Raw genomic sequence first — 18,915 nt, forward strand, 5'->3', positions numbered from 1 at the left:
TAGTAAATTAGTATCATTATTTTTACAGATCTGAAGACGGTTCTGAATGAACCGAAACCGGTCATATGAATAAAAAAAAAAAAAAAAAAAAATTGCAATCAAGACGGATTTTAAGTAACATTATTAAATCACTGATTGCTGTTATCCCATAAGACATTGTCTGTTTTTGGAAAAAAGAAAAAAATACCTGTTGGTTTTTGTATATTTTTGAACACATTTTAAGTTCATTTCTGAATGAATCATAAGTTGATTTTTGAATGCGTGCATAGTGCACGTGATGTGTCCGTCAGGAGAATCCTCATCGCATCTAGAAATAAACTTTCCACAGAAAAAAGGGGATTGGGCTACATGAGCTGAGCGGAGTAAAGCCGAATGGATGAATGCCAATGCTGTCGTGTTATATGGTTGACTGGGTTTTCAAATAATCAGCGTCATTATAATTACTAGCGAAATCCATAGATTTAGTCTACCAGAATGGAAAAAAACGACTACAGGAATAACAAGTGAGAAAGATTACGTATTATCTTCTTGTTGTATCCAAGAAAATGAAATTCTGACAGAAAAATTTTAGCCAGATCGCTACACTAGTAAGGACCAATTGTACAGTCCCCGGCTAGCAGCTGCTTAAGTTCTATTTTGGAACTAACACAGAAAATGTTTTGTACGAATATGTAACATCACCTAACAGCAGAATAGTCGCGGGATAACTAAACCGGTGATTCTGGCAGGGTTAGTGAAGTTAATCGGCAAAGAGATTTTGACAGTGGCAGGAATAGCTACAGAATTGGTGATGACAAGATTGTTAGAATGAGGAAGCAGAAGAAACGGGGACATCACACAAATTATGGAAGAATAAGACGATTCCAAATTTATATAAAAATTTCGTAGTACTACTTTTCGATTTCATGCTTGAGAAACTGGTGCGTATGAATGAAATGTGAAACTATTTCCTAACATAAAGCTTTTTGCTTGTAGTAGGCCTAATAGGCATTTGATATTGGTACTTTGTGAATTATATTCTGTTGTGTTATAAAAATGACCATTTGTGCCAAAACAGTCTCACTTATTTGGTGTGTGTTACAAAATTGCTGCAATATTAAAAATGCCTATTTTGTTTTATCTAGCATACAGTGACAAAATAGATGTAATCAGATCGAGAAACCGCACCAGTCTTGGGTATTATTAATATTAACAGCTTTTTCACTATTAGATGGCAAAATTTAGATTTTCATGTAGCAAAACGTTTGACGAACTTTGGTGAGGTAATAGATTCTTGCACAGAAAGGAAAGCATGCCATGTAAAGCTGTAACAAGATTAGAGAGGAAAAAATGCTAGGAGCTAAAGATTGAAGAAATGTGTACTTTCTTGCCTGTCTCTTGTCTATATTGGTTTTATGTATACTATATTTAATTTTGTGTCACACAAAACAGCAAGTTATTAGCTAACAGGCAATAAAGAGTGCAAATTTTCTGAAGAGTTCTTGTTCTCCCAATTACAAATAATCCCATCCGCTATTAATAGCGAGTTTAAACAAAATAAAATAAAATAAAAGAGAGGGGCAGGCTATCAAACTGGCTGGCTGGGGGCAGGAGAGGCACCACAGGACATTTCAATTTCCACTGTCCTGAATATAGTTTGATGGCATCGCTTACAAAATATACACTTTTCAATTCCACAGAGCGAAATAGTGACTTGCAATACAAGAATGCTGTATGATGAGGTGTGGCATTGCACTTTGGCACACTTAAGACCAAATAACATGTCTTACATTTTCTCGAACACATATGTTTTATGTTTCAAACTTTTCAAAATGATGTGCCCTACAAGATGCACATGTTTTTGAAAATTCAATTTTTTTTAGTACCGACTCGGTTCGCAAATATCGTAGATCTGGGGCTGACGCACAGAGGAGCAGTCTCCACGTGACCCGTGTTTACGTTTAGTGATTTTGCTGTTTCCCCTTCGTTTACTCTCATGTCAAATGAAAACAAAACATATATCTGTGGCCGGGAGGTATCAAGTTAATTAAAATACATTCACATAATTAAGGAAGGCTACAATATGTTATTAGTTTCAGATTTTATTTTATTTCCACCTTTCTGACTGTGTATATTAATTTAAACCATTAACTTGTGTGTTACCGCTACTTAACAATGATGTTGCTATTGGCTGACTACATCACGCATCCTATGCTCTAAATATTCACTGTCATCGGCTGGCGAGATCACGTGACATGAGCTATGACATCCACATCTACGTGATTACTCTGCTATTCACAATAAAGTGCCCGGCAGAGGGTTCAATGAACCACCTTCATGCTGTCTCTCTACAGTTCCACTCTCAAACGGCACATGGGAAAAACGAGCACTTAAATTTTTCTGTGTGAGCCCTGATTTCTCTTGTTTTATCGTGATGATCATTTCTCCCCATGTAGGTGACTGCCAACAGAATGTTTTCACAATCGGAGGAGAAAACTTGTGATTGAAATTTCATGAGAAGACCCCATTGCAACGAAAAATGCCTTTGTTTTAATGATTGCCACTCCAATTCACATATCATGTCTGTAGCACTATCTTCGCGATAATACAAAACAAGCTGCCCTTCTTTGTACTTTTTCGACGTTATCCGTCAGTCCCACCTGATGCGGATCCCACACCACACAGCAGTACTCCAGAATAGGGTGGACAAGCGTAGTGTAAGCAGTCTCTTTGGTAGACCTGTTGCGCCTTCTAAGTGTTCTGCCAGTGAATCGCAGTCTTTGGTTTGCTCTACCCACAATATTATCTATGTGGTTGTTCCAATTTAGGTTATTTGTAATTGTAATCCCTAAGTATTTGGCTGAATTTACAGCCCTTAGATTTGTGTAACTTATCACATAATCGAAATTTAGCTGATTTCTTTTAGTACTAATGTGAATAACTTCGCTCTTTCCTTTATTTAGGGTCAACTGTCACTTTTCGCACCGAACAGATATCTTATCTAATTCATTTTGCAAGTTGTTTTGATCATCTAATGACTTTACAAGACAGTAAATGACAGATCATCTGCAAACAATCTAAGACGGCTACTCAGATTGTCTCCTATGTCATTAATATACATCAGGAACAATAGAGGGCCTATAACACTTCCTTGGGGAACACCGGATATTACTTCTGTTTTACTCGATGACTTTCCGTCTGTTACTACGAACTGTTTCTGACAGGAAATCACGAATCCAGTCGCACAACTGAGGCGATACTCCGTAGGTATGCAGTTTGGTTAGAAGACAGTTGTGAGGAATGGTGTCGAAAGCCTTTTGGAAATCTAAAAATATGGAATCAATTTGACATCCCCTGTCGATAGGACTTATTACTTCATGAGTACAAAGAGCTAGTGGTATTTCACAAGAACGATATTTTCTGAATCCGTGCTGACTATATGTCAATAAATCGTTTTCTTCGAGGTACTTCATAATGTTCGAATACAGTATATGTTCTAAAACCCTACTGCAAATCGACGTTAGTGATATAGGCCTGTAATTCAGCAGATTACTCCTACTTCCCTTTTTGCGTATTGGTGTGACTTGAGCGATTTTCCAGTCTTTAGGTACATATCTCTCTGTGAGCGAGTGGTTGTATATAATTGCTAAATATGGAGCTATTTTATCAGCATACTCAGAGAGGAACCTGACTGGTATACGATCTGGACCGGAGGCCTTGCCTTTATTAAGTGATTTAAGCTGCTTTGATACACCGAGGATATTGTACTGGTCCGTGACTGGCAGTACACAAGATCGATTGACAACGAGAAGGGATCGTACTGTATCAACGTCTCTATGCTGTTACTGCAGAGTATCCTGTTGCGCAAAGTACTTAGGCCACCAGTTGGCCACCACACCTTTAATTAGGTACAGTTTCTTATTTTTAACTAGATGTTAAGACTGCAGAACGCTATCTAATTGCAGAAGATTCCAGTTGGAGAGGAGCCTCTGATGACAACAAGAATCTAGCCCGCACCGCAATCACACTGGCAATGAACCAATCGGACACGAAATCAGCCTTAGTACAATTAATATTGCAGCCACCTCAACCGCTGACCATGCAAACAGCCTGTCTGCCAAATAATGGGAACAACACTCTGCCTAGACACGATGCCAAAATCGTACCAAGCCACGACAGAACTGCGAATAATCACTTAACAATATTCACACGCCAATGATTACTGAAGTTAAGCAGTAGTGAATAAATGGGCCTATTTAATGAACCACTCTCGTTGTCTACGATACTGATCTCGTCAGAGCAACAAATTACTTTAATTTCAGTACCTGATTATCTTGCGTGATGATAAACGCGACATCCAACTAGCAATTGTTATCTTTCGCAACGAGCTTTTCACAACGCAGTACGTACTCTCTGACATAAACTCAGAACTATTTTATTACTTGTACTAAAATACCAATCTGTCTACCATCTTGAAACGATTATTCTGTTTATGGACACTTCCATCACTACTGTTAGGAATTCAAACATTTTTAATTCTCCCTTAAATATTTTCCAACTCGATGCAGCGATAATATGTAAGTGATGAGACTTCGCATGCATCACAGAATAACGAATCTTTGTTAGTAGCAAAATCTTTGGCCTTTCCGTAAATAATTCAGTTACTTCAATTAAACTTATTAATCATTTAGAAAACTGTTTTCCTTAATTGAAATCTTTTCTTTAATATTGAGAAGATCTACTTTCAGTAGCTTATTTATAATTTCATTCGTTCAAGAACCTTTTACCAAACACATTTAAAAACACCACATTATATGTGATATCGACTCCACTGTATCAATATCTCTAAATTACACTCTTTTATACTTCCGAAAATTATATAGATATATTCACACTAGATACCAATTAAATAGACTGGGAAATTTTCTTTAACCCCAATGAAATTATTTTCCTTCTAGGTATCTCAATACACGTTGGTTATCACCAGTGAACGAGTGCCAGCAAATATATTATCAGTCCCCACAATATGGAAACAAGTCATAAAAAAAAATCAATCAAAAATCCTAATTGTCACCGCCACTTTTCAACTAACCTTAAGTTACAATTTAAAAGCAAATCTTGACCTCTTCAGGCGTTGACCACATACGACGCGCTAAGTTCCCTAACATTTAAATCGTCCACTCGTCACCTTGATGAATCAAGTTTTGGTTTAGCTATGTGTAGCTCGTTAAATGGTTCCTTCAATTTACTATCGCTTGTCTACTCAGTGATACGTGCACACCATCACCGTATAATGAAACAGTTCACTCTCCCAAGACTTAGGTGTCAACTGAGTAGCCTCACTACACCACGCAGTGAAATGCTATAAGACCAGACCTGATATACACCGCTACCACCCCTTGGTCGGTGAGAGGTCTATCTGGGAACTAACTAACCCTTTTCATTGTACAGTAGGAACCATTTAAAATGAGCGAACACGCAACGCCACGCCAACTTTTAACAATTAATGTAATAATCATCGATGCTGTTGATTCTTCGCAATAGTGGCCGGCTGCTGCGCGTCGCTCAGGCAGCATCTCTGGATGCAGCGAGGGCAATATGGTATATCACTGCAGTCGCGCATGCTCGCCACCTGCTATTCCGTAGACGCTCTCATATCATCTAGAACACAATTTGATTTTGGTTTTACCTCATCATACACGTATATTATCGTGACCACCAGGTGTTATTGATTTATCACACAGGATGCTTAGAACCAGTAAGGGTGAACGTACCCCGTGCGTTTTGACACAGCACAATATCTATTAGGGTATTTCGGAGAGTAAATACACTGTACGCCAGAGGAGCAGAAGAGTTTTGGCGAGCAAGTTGGCAACACTGGTGTTAACCTTGAAGCATTAGCTTTCTCCTCGTGGTCATTTGGCAGTGGAACGTTGCTTCTGGTTGGAGTAGGTCATGTTTAAAATGGCTGCGTCGATTGAGAATCCTGCCAAATGCGAAGTGCACTCCGTCTTACGTTTTCTTCATGCAAAAGGTCAGCGACCAGCGGATATTCACAAAGAAATTGTTTCTGTTTATGGGAACATTATGAATCGACAAAATGTAACAAAATGGTGTCATCATTTCTCTGAAGGTAGGACCGATGTTCATGACGAACAAAGAACAGGTCAGCCATCTGTAATCTCTGATGCCCTTCTTCGGAGAATGGAGGAAGTAATTCTTGTTAATAGACGTCTCACATTGAAAGAATTGCTTCAGATCATACCGGACGTGTCAATGACAACTCTTTATGACGTTGTGACTGTTAAGTTAGGGTACAGGAAATTGTGTGTGCGCTTGGTCCCAAAACTGTTAACGGAAGAACACAAAAAGAAAGGGATGGGCTTTGCACTCGACTTTCTCACACGCTATGCTGAAGCAGGTGATGAGTTCCTTGATCACATTGTGACAGGTGACGAGACGTGGGTATATCACCATACACCTGAATCCAAGCAACAATCAATGCAATGGCGCCATTCGAATTCACCAAAAGCCAAGAAATGTAAAACATTGATTTCAGTGAAGAAAATCTTGGCTTCTGTTTTTTGGGACAGGCAAGGCATTCTTCTGTTGGAATTTATGCCTCCTGGAACGACAATTAATGCTGCTCCATATTGCCAGACTCTGAAACATCTTCGAAGGGCAATTCAATACAAACACAGGGGAATGCTGACAAGTGGAGTCTGCTTGCTTCATGACAACGCTTGGCCTCACACAGCACTCGTAACCATAGCACTACTCATACAATTCAAACAGGATGTATTGGACCATCCACCATACAGCCCGGACCTTGCGCCCACCAACTTCCATGTCTTCCGTTATCTGAAGTCACATCTTGGTGGAAAATCATTCCACAACGATGAAGAGATCAAAGATGAAGTTGAAATGTGGTTCTGACAGCAGGCGGCAACCTTCTATGACTGTGGGATACAAAAACTTGTGCACAGACTTAACAAATGTTTGGATAACGGGGGTGATTATTCGAAAAATAACAAATAATCCAGTTAATAAGATGTAACTGACGTTTTCTAAATAAATGTTCTATTTAAGGACTGCGAGCCATTGTACCTTTACTTTTCGAAATGCCCTCGTACTTCTATGCTTCTCATCTTGGCAGTTGTTCTTGATTGGAATTCAGGAATACTTACTTCGTCTTCTTTGGTGAAGAAGTTTCGCAAAACGATGTTTAATAACTCTGCTTTAGTGAAACTGTCATCAGTGAATTCACCGTTGCTATCGAGCAGTGAAGATATTGATTATGTCTTGCTATTGGTGTGCTTTATGTATGACCAGAATCTCTTTGGGTTTTCTGCCAGATTTCGAGACAGAATTTCGTTGTGGAAATTATTAAAAGCATCTCGCATTGAATTACGTGACATATTTCGAACTTCTGTAAAACTTTGCCAATCTTGGGGATTTTGCGTTCTTTTAAATTTGGCATGCTTTTTTCATTGCTTCTGCAACAACGATCTACCTGTTTTGTGTACTATGGGGGATCAATACATCTACATCTACATCCATACTCCGCAAGCCACCTGACAGTATGTGGCGGAGGGTACCTTGAGTACCTCTTTCGGTTCTCCCTTCTATTCCAGTCTCGTATTGTTTGTGGAAAGAAGGATTGTCAATATGCCTCTGTGTGGGCTCTAATCTCTCTGATTTTATCCTCATGGTCTCTTCACGAGATATATGTAGGAGGGAGTTCTGCTTGACGCCTCCTTGAAGGTACGTTCTCGAAACTTCAACAAAAGCCCGTACCGAGCTACTGAGCATCTCTCCTGCAGAGTCTTCCACTGGAGTTTATCTATCATCTCTGTAATGCTTTTACAATTACTAAATGATCCTGTAGCGAAGCGCGCTGCTCTCAGTTGGATCTTCTCTCTCTCTTTTATCAATCCTATCTGGTACGGATCCCACACTGCTGAGCAGTATTCAAGTAGTGGGCGAACAAGCATACTGTAACCTACTTCCTTTGTTTTCAGATTGCATTTCCTTAGGATTCTTCCAATGAATCTCAGTCTGGCATCTGCTTAACCGACGATCAACTTTATATGATCATTCCATTTTAAATCACTCCTAATGCGTACTCCCATATAATTTATGGAATTAATTGCTTCCAGTTGCTGACCTGCTATATTGTAGCTAAATGATAAGGGATCTTTCTTTCTATGTACTCGCAGCACATTACACTTGTCTACATTGAGATTCAATTGCCATTCCCCGCCCCATGCGTCAATTTGCTGCAGATCCTCCTGCATTTCAGTACAACCTCTCGATATACCACAGCATCATTCGCAAAAAGCCTCAGTGAACTCCCGATGTCATCCACAAGGTCATTTATGTATATTGTGAATAGCAACAGTCCTGTGACACTCCCCTGCGGCACACCTGAAATCACTCTTACTTCGGAAGACTTCTCTCCATTGAGAATGACATGCTGCGTTCTGTTATCTAGGAACTCTTCAATCCAATCACACAATTGGTCTGATAGTCCATATGCTCTTACTTTGTTCATTAAACGACTGTGGGGAACTGTATCGAACGCCTTGCGGAAGTCAAGAAACACGGCATCTACCTGGGAACCCGTGCCTATGGCCCTCTGAGTCTCGTGGACGAATAGCGCAAGCTGGGTTTCACACAATCGTCTTTTTTTGAAACCCATGCTGATTCCTACAGAGTAGATTTCTAGTCTCCAGAAAAGTCATTATACTCGAACATAATACGTGTTCCAAAATTCTACAACTGATAGCCGTTAGAGATATAGGTCTATCACTTATTAATTTATATGGTATATATCTTTCAATTGCTGTCGATACTATCTCTCTGAAAGCATTCCACAACTTTTTTGCACTTACATGATCACATCGTAAGGAGTGAAGACAGTCTCTTAAAAAGGCATTAAGAGCATTTTTATCAGCTTTTGTAATTAGATATACTTTGCCTTTCTTTTTATAGTTGTAGGTGTTTACGGTATTCATCCTAGCAGCAACTACCTTGTGGTTGCTAATCCCTGTATTCGTCACAACACTCACTATTTGTCCAGGATTATTTGTTGCTAAAAGGTCAAGTATGCTTTCACAACCATTTACGCTTCAAGTGGGCTCATGAACTAATTGTTCAAAATAATTTTCTGAGAAAGCATTCAGTACAATTTCGGATGATGTTTTATGCCTGCCGCCGGCTTTAAACGTATAATTTTGGTGGTGAACCGACTATAATTGTATGGGCGGGGTACCTATTTGAAAGGAGACTCAAGTTTTTTTGAACTGTTCAGCAGCTATGTCTTCTGAGTCGGGAGTCGGTAAAACGATCCAATTAATAGTTTAGTCCGATTGTCAGGTACAACCTCTACCCATACTATTTCACATGAACTATCTACTTCAGTTTCACTACAAGGCAAACTGCCTCTGACAGCAATAAATACTCCACCACCAACTGTATTTAATCTATCCTTTCTGAACACTGTTAGATCATTTGAAAAAAATTCGGCTGAACTTATTTCCGGCAACTGGCTTACAAAAGCACATTGCAATCTTGATTTCAGTGATTCAGAAAGTAACATGCGGTGTTTGGTGGAATTCCAATGTATACTTTCGTAATACGAAAATATGCCGTGTACATGTTGCTGCACATCAAAGATATTTCCAAAACGTGTCTTTTTCCCTGAGTTTCGTTTTCTAAAGTGCCAGGAAATTCTACGCCCTTGTCCAAAGCCATAACAATTCAAAGGATTGATAAGTTTTGCAGTTCCGAGGGAAAATGTACTGTCACTTAAGACGGAAAAAGTGTGTTTTCACCTGGGAGAAAGTGTATTTTTAACTGGGAAATCCAGGAATTTTTTTTTTCCTTGTCCACATATACACCCTGATGTTGCACTGAAATAAAAAGTGTGTGTGGATAACCACAAGGGTGAGCTAGATACTTACAATAGTATCTACCACATTAGGTGATAATGGGAGTTGTTTAGAGGCCATGAAGCCTGGACCAGATGTACAGGGAAGTGCATGTGCCAATGATTTTGTATCATGTGGAGTGGAATTGCAGACAGTAATTTTGCTGCAGATACTCTGAAGAATGCACAACAAGCTGTCATTCAGGTTGAGTGTGTTGCAGACAGATACATATTTGTCACCATCTGAGGTAGTGCCACCACCTCACAAGGAGGAAAACAAGATATATTTGTAATGTTAATGATCGGACTTAGTAGTCTGAATCCTGTGAAGAATGTGTACCTGAAGATGGGAGATCCACAGATGTGAAGTTTTTGCCAGTGATAAATAGCTGCAAGGTTCATCTGTCATGTAGGACAATCCAGTTTAACTGGCGGTAAAATCATTAAATTCGTGTGATGTAGTACCACAAGCTGCAAGGATATGTAACATCGCAAGGATGATTCAATCTGTCATTAGCATTGCAATGAAGGAAGTAAATGGAACAACTTGTTGATGTATTGTGAGTGATAGTACTGTATGTGGGTTTGCTTGAGCATAGGTTAGGAGTGTGTTATCTAGGAAAACGGAAGGGGAGCCATTGCTGTATAGACAAAGTTCTGAATGATGTAGCCAAACAGGTAAAGAAACTACTGGATAAACAAACAGAGGTGCCAAGCATAAGATATAAATGGAGTCAGATCATTTACTGGTAAAGATGATTTGCCAAGATTAATGTGTTATGTGAGAAAGAGGGTTTTCTAGCATTATTTTTTATTTGATCTGTTTTTATTGGTGACGGCATTGGAATGTTTATTATTTTACGTGAACATTTGTTTTGATTATTAGTAGAAAAGAGTTTTTCGATGATTAGAATGTTTAATGGATAACATAGCAGAGTATCTGGGAGTTCTGAGTGATTGTATCTTGTGCTGTAATTCACAGATGAAATTAATGATGTAGTGCATTAATCAATTTTTGTACGATCATGAATAAGGCATTTAAACTATTTATGGCACTTTGAAGCTTTGTCAGTGATTTTGTGGATTAGTAAGAATCCGTGTTAACAGTTGTTTTGTTTTGCATAATTTTTTGGTTTCGGCAGTGTACTTGAAATGATATCTTGTTACTAGTAATTGCAAGGGTAGACTGGGCCATCTGCTGAGCTTAAGATAAAACTAAATAGAGCCAAGTGCTGTGAAAAACAAGTTGTGAAGCAAGTTTGTTGAGAAGGAAAGCATCCCCAGTACTCCTCCTCCTCCTCCTCCTCCTCCTCCTCATCATCATCATCATCATCATCATCATCATCATTGTACAGTTCTAATTTTCTTGTTACTGTTAATGAGCCTCTTCTACTTTCTTTTGTCTGTGCATAATCTGTCACGGAGGACATTATCCATTTTCCTTCTTCTGGCAATGTCCAACCAGCAGGTACTGGGTCGTGTTACAGGATATTTTCCTTCCACCTCTCTTTCCATATATATATGTAATAGAGGGAAACATTCCACGTGGGAAAAATATATCTAAAAACAAGGATGATGTAACTACCCAAGCGAAAGCGTTGACATGTTGATGGACACACAAACACACACACAAAATTCAAGCTTTCGCAACCAACGGTTGCTTCATCAGGAAAGAGGCAAAGGCATGTTTGCAGAGGGAATGTAAATAAAACTTAATGGGGTCGTTGTGGGGATGTGAGGGTGACATGGTATTAGAAAGTATAAACGAAGGCATGTTTGCAGAGGGAATGTCACCCTCACAATATCCCCACAACAACCCCATTAAGTTTTATTTACATTTCCTCTGCAAACATGCCTTCGTCCTAGCCAGATTACGTCCAATCCCGGGAGCGGAAAGACTTACCTTAGGGGGAAAAAAGGACAGGTATACACTCGCACACACACCCATATCCAACCGCACATACACAGACACAAGCAGACATTTTGTTGACATGTCTGCTTGTGTCTGTGTATGTGCGGTTGGATATGGGTGTGTGTGCGAGTGTATACCTGTCCTTTTTCCCCCTAAGGTAAGTCTTTCCGCTGCTGGGATTGGAATGACTCCTTACCCTCTCCCTTAAAACCCACATCCTTTTGTCTTTCCCTCTCCATCCCTCTTTCCTGATGAAGTAACCGTTGACTACGAAAGCTTGAATTTTGTGTGTATGTTTGTGTTTGTATGCCTGTAACACCATAGCCTGGGAGCACGGATTCAGTCTAAAACATGTGTCTTGATTCTGGAATTCTTCCTCACCTCCTCATTCCTTACTTTATCCTTCTCAGTCTTCTGAATAGTAAATCTAAGGAATTTCATTCTTGATGCCTGGAGCCTCAATGTCTCTCTCTTTGTGAGGGCGCATACTTTGATACTGTAGGTACTGTAGGTATAGCTGATGAATCTCACTAATTTTGCTTTTTCTGGAATTTTCTTGTCCCATAGTAGGGTTTTCACTTGTTTTTAGAAATTGGCACCCTTTTGTTCTGTTAGTATTCTTGTGGCTAATCGAATTATCTCTGGTGATTATACTCCTGAGGGCGGAAAACTGTGCACACGCTCTAGCTGGTGGTGCCCTAGGATTCCCATCTCTGTTGACCGTCTTTATCTCACTGACGTGGAGGTTGAACTCCTGGAACTGGGATTTCCACATGTTTGGTCTGAACTTTGTCTTCTGTTTCACCCCAGATCATCACATAATCAGAAAAACAATTGCATTAAGTTCACCAAAACTTTTCCTGGTGTTCTTTATATCATACATAACCGTGGTTAAGAGTAGTGGAGACAGTGCACTGCCTTTCTGAACTCTGCTCTTGGTCTTAAACCTTGAAGATCATCACTCTCCAACTTGTACACAGCTAGTATAGGCCTGAAATAGCATCTAGATTTTACTTACCTGTCCTTCAGGTACATTCTTTTTCCTCTGGCACTCCAAGATCTTTTCCTTCGCAACACAATAAGATGCCTTTCTTGTATATAAGAACACAGTTAATGGGCCTTTACCTTTCTCCTAGCGTTTTTCCATCAACATGCTGGTACTGAAAATTAGATCCACTGTTGATACATTATTTCTGAAACAAAATCACTCCTCTTTCAGCTGTGGCTTATGATAATTCTCAATCTTTACTCTATAATCTTCTCTAGAATTTTCAGCTCATGTGCCAACAGAGTTATTCCTCTATAATTACTTCATCTACTGATGTTCTGGAACAGAGTAATTATGACACCCTTTGCTCCAGTCTGTGGCATCTTGTTGTCTTTCCACATTGCATTGAATGTTCTGTGCAGCCATTGTAAGTCTTGAATGCCCACTGCCCTTTCTTTTGCACCTGGAGATTTTCCTTTAGGCACAGATTTTAAAGCTGTCCCTATTTCTGTCCAGGTGGCGGGAGGGTCCTCACTGTAGATTTGAATATCTGGTTCTATGTTATGTTCTTCAACTGGTCCATTCAGTAGTTGATAGATATGGTCTTTCAGGACTTTTCTGACATTAGAACATTTTCTAAGCAGATTTCCGTTGACACCTTAATGCACCTTTACGGCATATCTTTGTTTTCTCTTCTGTGACTGCCAGTATTTCCCCCCCCCCCCCCCCCCCCCCCCTGGTGTAAGTCGGTGTTTAAAGAAAAGTGCCCATGGGAAAATGTGCAAAGCCAATGAGATAATACCGTAACTTAAGTACACAGTCAATGAACCTAAGTATGCAGTCTGTGAACCTTGTGAGTTAAATTGACTGCATCATTAATGGCTACAGTGCCTGTTTTTATACAGTGTCTGTATCTTCACAATACAATGTTCTTTGGACATACATGTATATTTATCTCCCTGTGCAGGACTCACAAATTTTATGAGCATAAGTGTTGTGACTATGTTACAAATGGAAGTTTTGATCCATCCTGGAGGTGTGATCAGATAGCCAAACTGGTTAATGTGACCACCTGCAATTTGTGAGGTCCTGGTCTGGCACAAATTTTCACGTGTCGCAAACAGCCAATGTGAGTGCATAGTCACAGAATGCAAATCTGTTTCATAACTAAACTGACTGGTCCTAAGAAAAATGTACTGTACACAACTGGAAAGTAAACAACAATGCAGCACAGCACTGATGGGGTTGGAACACTTCATGTGATTGTTGGATAAATTCTGTTTGCTCCTGTGTGTTAATTTAAGTGCCCTGACAAGTGCACGCGATATAGCTTCACAACCTTTCCTTTGCTATACCTCTGTCAGTAATTGTCACACTTTCATGTGTATTTCACCTCAATTTTTTCCATTACTGTGTACATGATCTGAGTGGGTGTAATTTTAGCAAAATTTCTAGTAATGCTAATCCTTATCATAACTAATCTCCTTTTGGTAGACAATTGTTACATCCCCCCCCCCCACCCCCCCAACATAATATTTTCCACATGATTCACCTCAAATTCATTAAAAGATTGTATCAGTAATGTTTTATTGTTCACAGGCTGCTCTTCGCAAAATAGCAGCCAACTGTGGTACAGAGGTTATTGAGGAGCTGGATGCCATGGAACTTGTGGAACCTCGTCTGCTGGACTCTTTCCTCTTGTACTCCTCTCGTCAAGAAAGTTATGTGTGAGTGAAGTAATTTTGGCTGTGATTAGCTCTCTATGGAGGAATAGAAACTGCTCATATTGTGTGTGAGGGTAAAGAAATGTGAACTCTTTATACTGATATATAGTGTCAGAATGTAGGTGGATGTACAAAGTGGTAAATGGATTTGCTGGACTGAATGGAAGAGTCTGAATGACACAACTTTGCGTGTGAAAAGTCAACATAACGTCGTCAGTTAAAAGCAAAGATGTGTTCTAATTAAGTCTGAGGATTGTGATGTTTTATATGTTGTCCTTAAAAACACTATTTTCACACAGTGAATAAATAATTGCCTGAGCTGTCTCCAAAGAAGAGTTTCTCTGTGTGTCATATAAACTCAGAAAAGTCTTGTTTTTGACACAGGCAGATGTTTGTCTATTGGCTGTGAAGGTGTGTAAATAATTTAATTGTTAATGATTCAAAAACAGTAAAAAAAATTACCAAACAGAAAACCCACCAAAGACTTGAATCATAATATTTTAATAAAGCTGTTGTGTTATCAGTATCATCATGCAACAGAGGATCAAGACTTTTGTCCAAGTTTATACAGGGACCAAAGAGTTTAGTCAGAGCATAGTTACTGGAAGAATGAAGATTGTAGTTATTAACTGGATTGTTCCAAGTAATGTGACCTAAGTGTACAGTTATAAGAAACATTCAATTATGACATGAAAATTCATCTCATTTTGAGTACACAGTGTTCATAATGTGTATAAATAAATGACAGTTGCTCTCTAATAATATTCATAAACAATGTCCTTGTTTGTGTAAAGCTGTTCACTTAAGAGAGTTATTGTAAATTTTAGGATGTGTCAATGTTTCGATGTTTTTATATAATATTCTAAGTCATGTGAGGCATTTTGTTGGCTTGACAATCTTGAATACTCAATGAGCAAGCATATGTCTATGTGTGAATAGAAATTGGATTATGACTTCAAACTATGTAAAATTCTTAAAAGTCTCTGATTTGTTAAATCAGCTACTCTTTTTCTTTTAGACTGCAAATAATTTCTCTTCTCTTTTGTTTTAAACTCTGTATTACTGCAGTGATTGTGGAGTGTACTGTGAAATAAGCAATCCCTTAAGATTAAGACATTGTGCTAGATTGAGATTTGAACCCTGATCATTGCAGGCAATACTTTGCCAGCTAATGCACTTGGAGAAATCTTATGAACTGTTTCAAACCTCCAGTCTACCTGTAAGTAAAAAGGCAGCTTGAAGTCTGAGTCCTGCACAAAGTTTTAATCTAATGAGCTAGCTCAAGGTATAAATGCAAACAAGTGGTAGACCTGATTAATGTGCATCTGTTAAGTATAAAGAAAATATTTGACACATTGTTACTTATAAAGCTGTTGTTATGTGACATCTTAGTATCATAGTGATTTCTTAAATTAATTATTTCATTCATACTTTTAGGAGATTAATTGAATAATGCTTTGCAGTTTTGTATTAGTTCCATTAATGTCAGAGTTTTATATGAAGTGCTTTTTAAAATTCACAATTTCTGGTAACAACTCAGTTTAGCTGGTTCTGCATAATTCTGACTTACAAAACAGTGACTTGATGAATGCCCATATCTTCATTTCACTGCTGCACAATTATACCTATCCAGTATCTAAGTATTTTTAGTGCTGCCTTGCACTCGTTAATGATATTTTTCTCTTCCTGCCAGTTAACTCTGAGGGAGTCTTTCCTTTCACTTTGATAAAGTAGCTATTTCTTCATGTATCGTATACCCAGTGGAATAAAGTATCCCTAAAACTCACTCTTCTGTATGTATATCCCCACCGCAGCAATACCACTCAGTAATTCTGCTTTCAGCACACCACCTGTCAGCTCCATGGCTATCAGCAAACTTCATTACGTTTTGATACTCACTATGAAGTCAAAAGGAGGACTTTCTGCACAAATACGGTGCAATAAATTGATTAGGTAGGGAGGATCATGTCTAATATTTGCAGAGCAGCCAGAAAATAAGTTATGATTGGAAGGAAATTTGGAGGAACTTCTAACAGAGAGAGTTGTGATACAAAAAACGTAAATACAGAAATCAGGGAAAATAGCAAATATATGAAATGCATGATTTTTGTGAATAATGGAAGTAGTCAATAGTGAAAGTCACTCTCACTTTAAGGGTCATTGCTTATTGTTCTCATATGACCTTTTTAGTCATGAAACATTCATGACTGTTGCAAACACTGATATCAAACACACATTTAATGTACTCAATTGTATTATTACAGTTCTTATTAGAGGGACTAGTGTGTGGTCTTCATAAAAATTTTGCCTACACTTTACAAGACACAAAGTTTGCGAAGTTTGTGCTTCAACATGTGTAAATTCAAACTGTTTTAAGAAGCATCTGATGTAACAGTGGCTACATTTGTTAAAGTGATCCAAAGATTGTGCTGTGTTCTGGTACTTCTTTTTCATAAGAAGAAATTGTGATATTAGACCTTAATAAATCTTAGGAAGTCACTATTGCACTCATTAACAAGATCATCTTTTACTCTGCACAAATTATGTTTGTCTTATAATGCAGAACACTTTGTTTCTCAGCAGACAGTAAGCTCCAATATACTGTTCTAGTAACTAGATGGGAATGGGGATAGGCATAAAGTCACAAATAGGTTTGCTCCTGATGTGAAGCATGCAGAAATTGTATTTTGACATGTTTTACTGTTGATGTTGTCACAAAATAAAAGTGTAGTTTTTGTTTTCTTGTGTAGAAATGACTATTCGAAGCATGCTTTATATTTGCTGTCTGAAGATTTACAAAGAGCAAATACTGCAGAAGATGAATCCCTCTCTGACCATTTCCAGCCTAAAATACTGGGAGCCTTCCAAAGTCATAATACAGTGTAGTCTATGGGAAGGCCATAAGCTAAAATTGAAACTGTGGGTACGTAATCACAGTTGTTTTAAATTGTTAAGTAGTTTGAAGAAATTTAAAAACCTTTTATTGAGAGATTAATGATAATGAAATGCCTGGGATAATTGAAAGACTGTGTGGCTACACCATGCAGAGAATACACTAAGTTAATCAACCATTGTAAACACTGTTACACACAGACAAAAATGTTCATAAAATGGCATACAATGTAATGATGCCAGGTTTTGTACCAGCGAGTTGGTGTCTGATTGCTGACACTGTAGGAAATATCAGTGGATAAAAAGTACAATATGCGTGTTTGTATTCAGTCTCTGCATATGTCATGAATGTGTGATGATAAAAAATGAATTCAGTGTACGTAATAAGCATATAAATTTAGAATACATCACTTAATATAAGAAATAATTTCAGGTCCTAAGAAAATTAGTTTCAGATCTTTATATATATATATATAAAACTTACCAAACGAAATTGTTGGTACGTTGATACAGACATTCTACCAACGTACCAATGATTTCAAAAAACAAAGATTAAAATTGAAATGTTCAGTTGTCTTTGTAATCACTGTTGAATACAACAACCAATATGTAGACATGACAAAGCGAGTGCTATATCAACTTACTGCATTGTAAGTCAGTGATATATGGTTATGTTACATATGTGGCATTATCTCAAAATCATTGTTACCAGAAATTGTCCCTTATAGCATGTCTGCTGCAAAAAATCTTTTAATTTCACTCTGACAGCTGCAACTTGCTATCTGTTTATGATGGAAAAACGTACAGTAATTAATTAATTAATTAATTAACTCCCTCTAATTAAAAATAAGACTATAGGTCATAGACCTTGGCCTCAAGTTTCCTTGAAGATGACACATAACAACAACAAAACAATTGACATTAGATAAAATAGCCTTGAAACCTAAATGGAATAGACTGTACCATACTGGCGAAGGATAACTTTAGTTGAAAGTATGTCAATCTCTCATTATTGCTGTAAATTTTTGTACTTTTGTGTGTACATAAAAATGTTGACTGAAATTTAATTTGTATCTATCATTCTAATGGCCAAAGAAATTAAAATGCAATTATAGTGAAAACTAATGTATATGTTTGTAAGTTGGCAAAGCCATAAATCAGAAAAGTTGCCATTTGGTTTTTCACATTACTTTGATGCATGCAATTGTTCAGCTATCTCTTCACCATGTCAATAGACAAATCTTCTGTGCCTTTTTCTCATAAAATAGATATCCAACACTTCTTGAACAAGTGCTGTCCAGTCACAGAGTAATACCCCCAGTCATTTCGTTCCATTCAGGACTGTAATAAACAAACCACATTTTCTGTGTAGGCTTCTGCGTCATATTGCTCTGAAATGAGGAAGATACTGCTGATCCCCCTTGAACTATTATTCTGCCCTCCACCCAATCTACTCAATGACTTGTCCAGTTCTAACATGGAAAGGTTG

At 38.1% G+C, this 18,915-nt stretch overlaps 1 protein-coding gene across 1 annotated transcript in view; it reads left to right on the plus strand.

Moving 5' to 3' along the window:
* Positions 1-18,550, plus strand: part of LOC126095609 (protein inscuteable homolog) — a 120,997-nt gene extending 102,447 nt beyond the window's left edge. The window contains exon 10 of the mRNA XM_049910378.1: positions 14,410-18,550. Coding sequence (XP_049766335.1) covers positions 14,410-14,541 — 132 coding nt within the window. The 3' untranslated portion in view covers positions 14,542-18,550. The remainder of the gene's footprint in view (positions 1-14,409) is intronic.
* The last annotated feature ends 365 nt before the right edge of the window (positions 18,551-18,915 follow it).

The sequence above is a fragment of the Schistocerca cancellata genome, chromosome 8 (assembly GCF_023864275.1).
Source record: "Schistocerca cancellata isolate TAMUIC-IGC-003103 chromosome 8, iqSchCanc2.1, whole genome shotgun sequence".
Classification (NCBI taxonomy): Eukaryota; Metazoa; Arthropoda; class Insecta; order Orthoptera; family Acrididae; genus Schistocerca; species Schistocerca cancellata.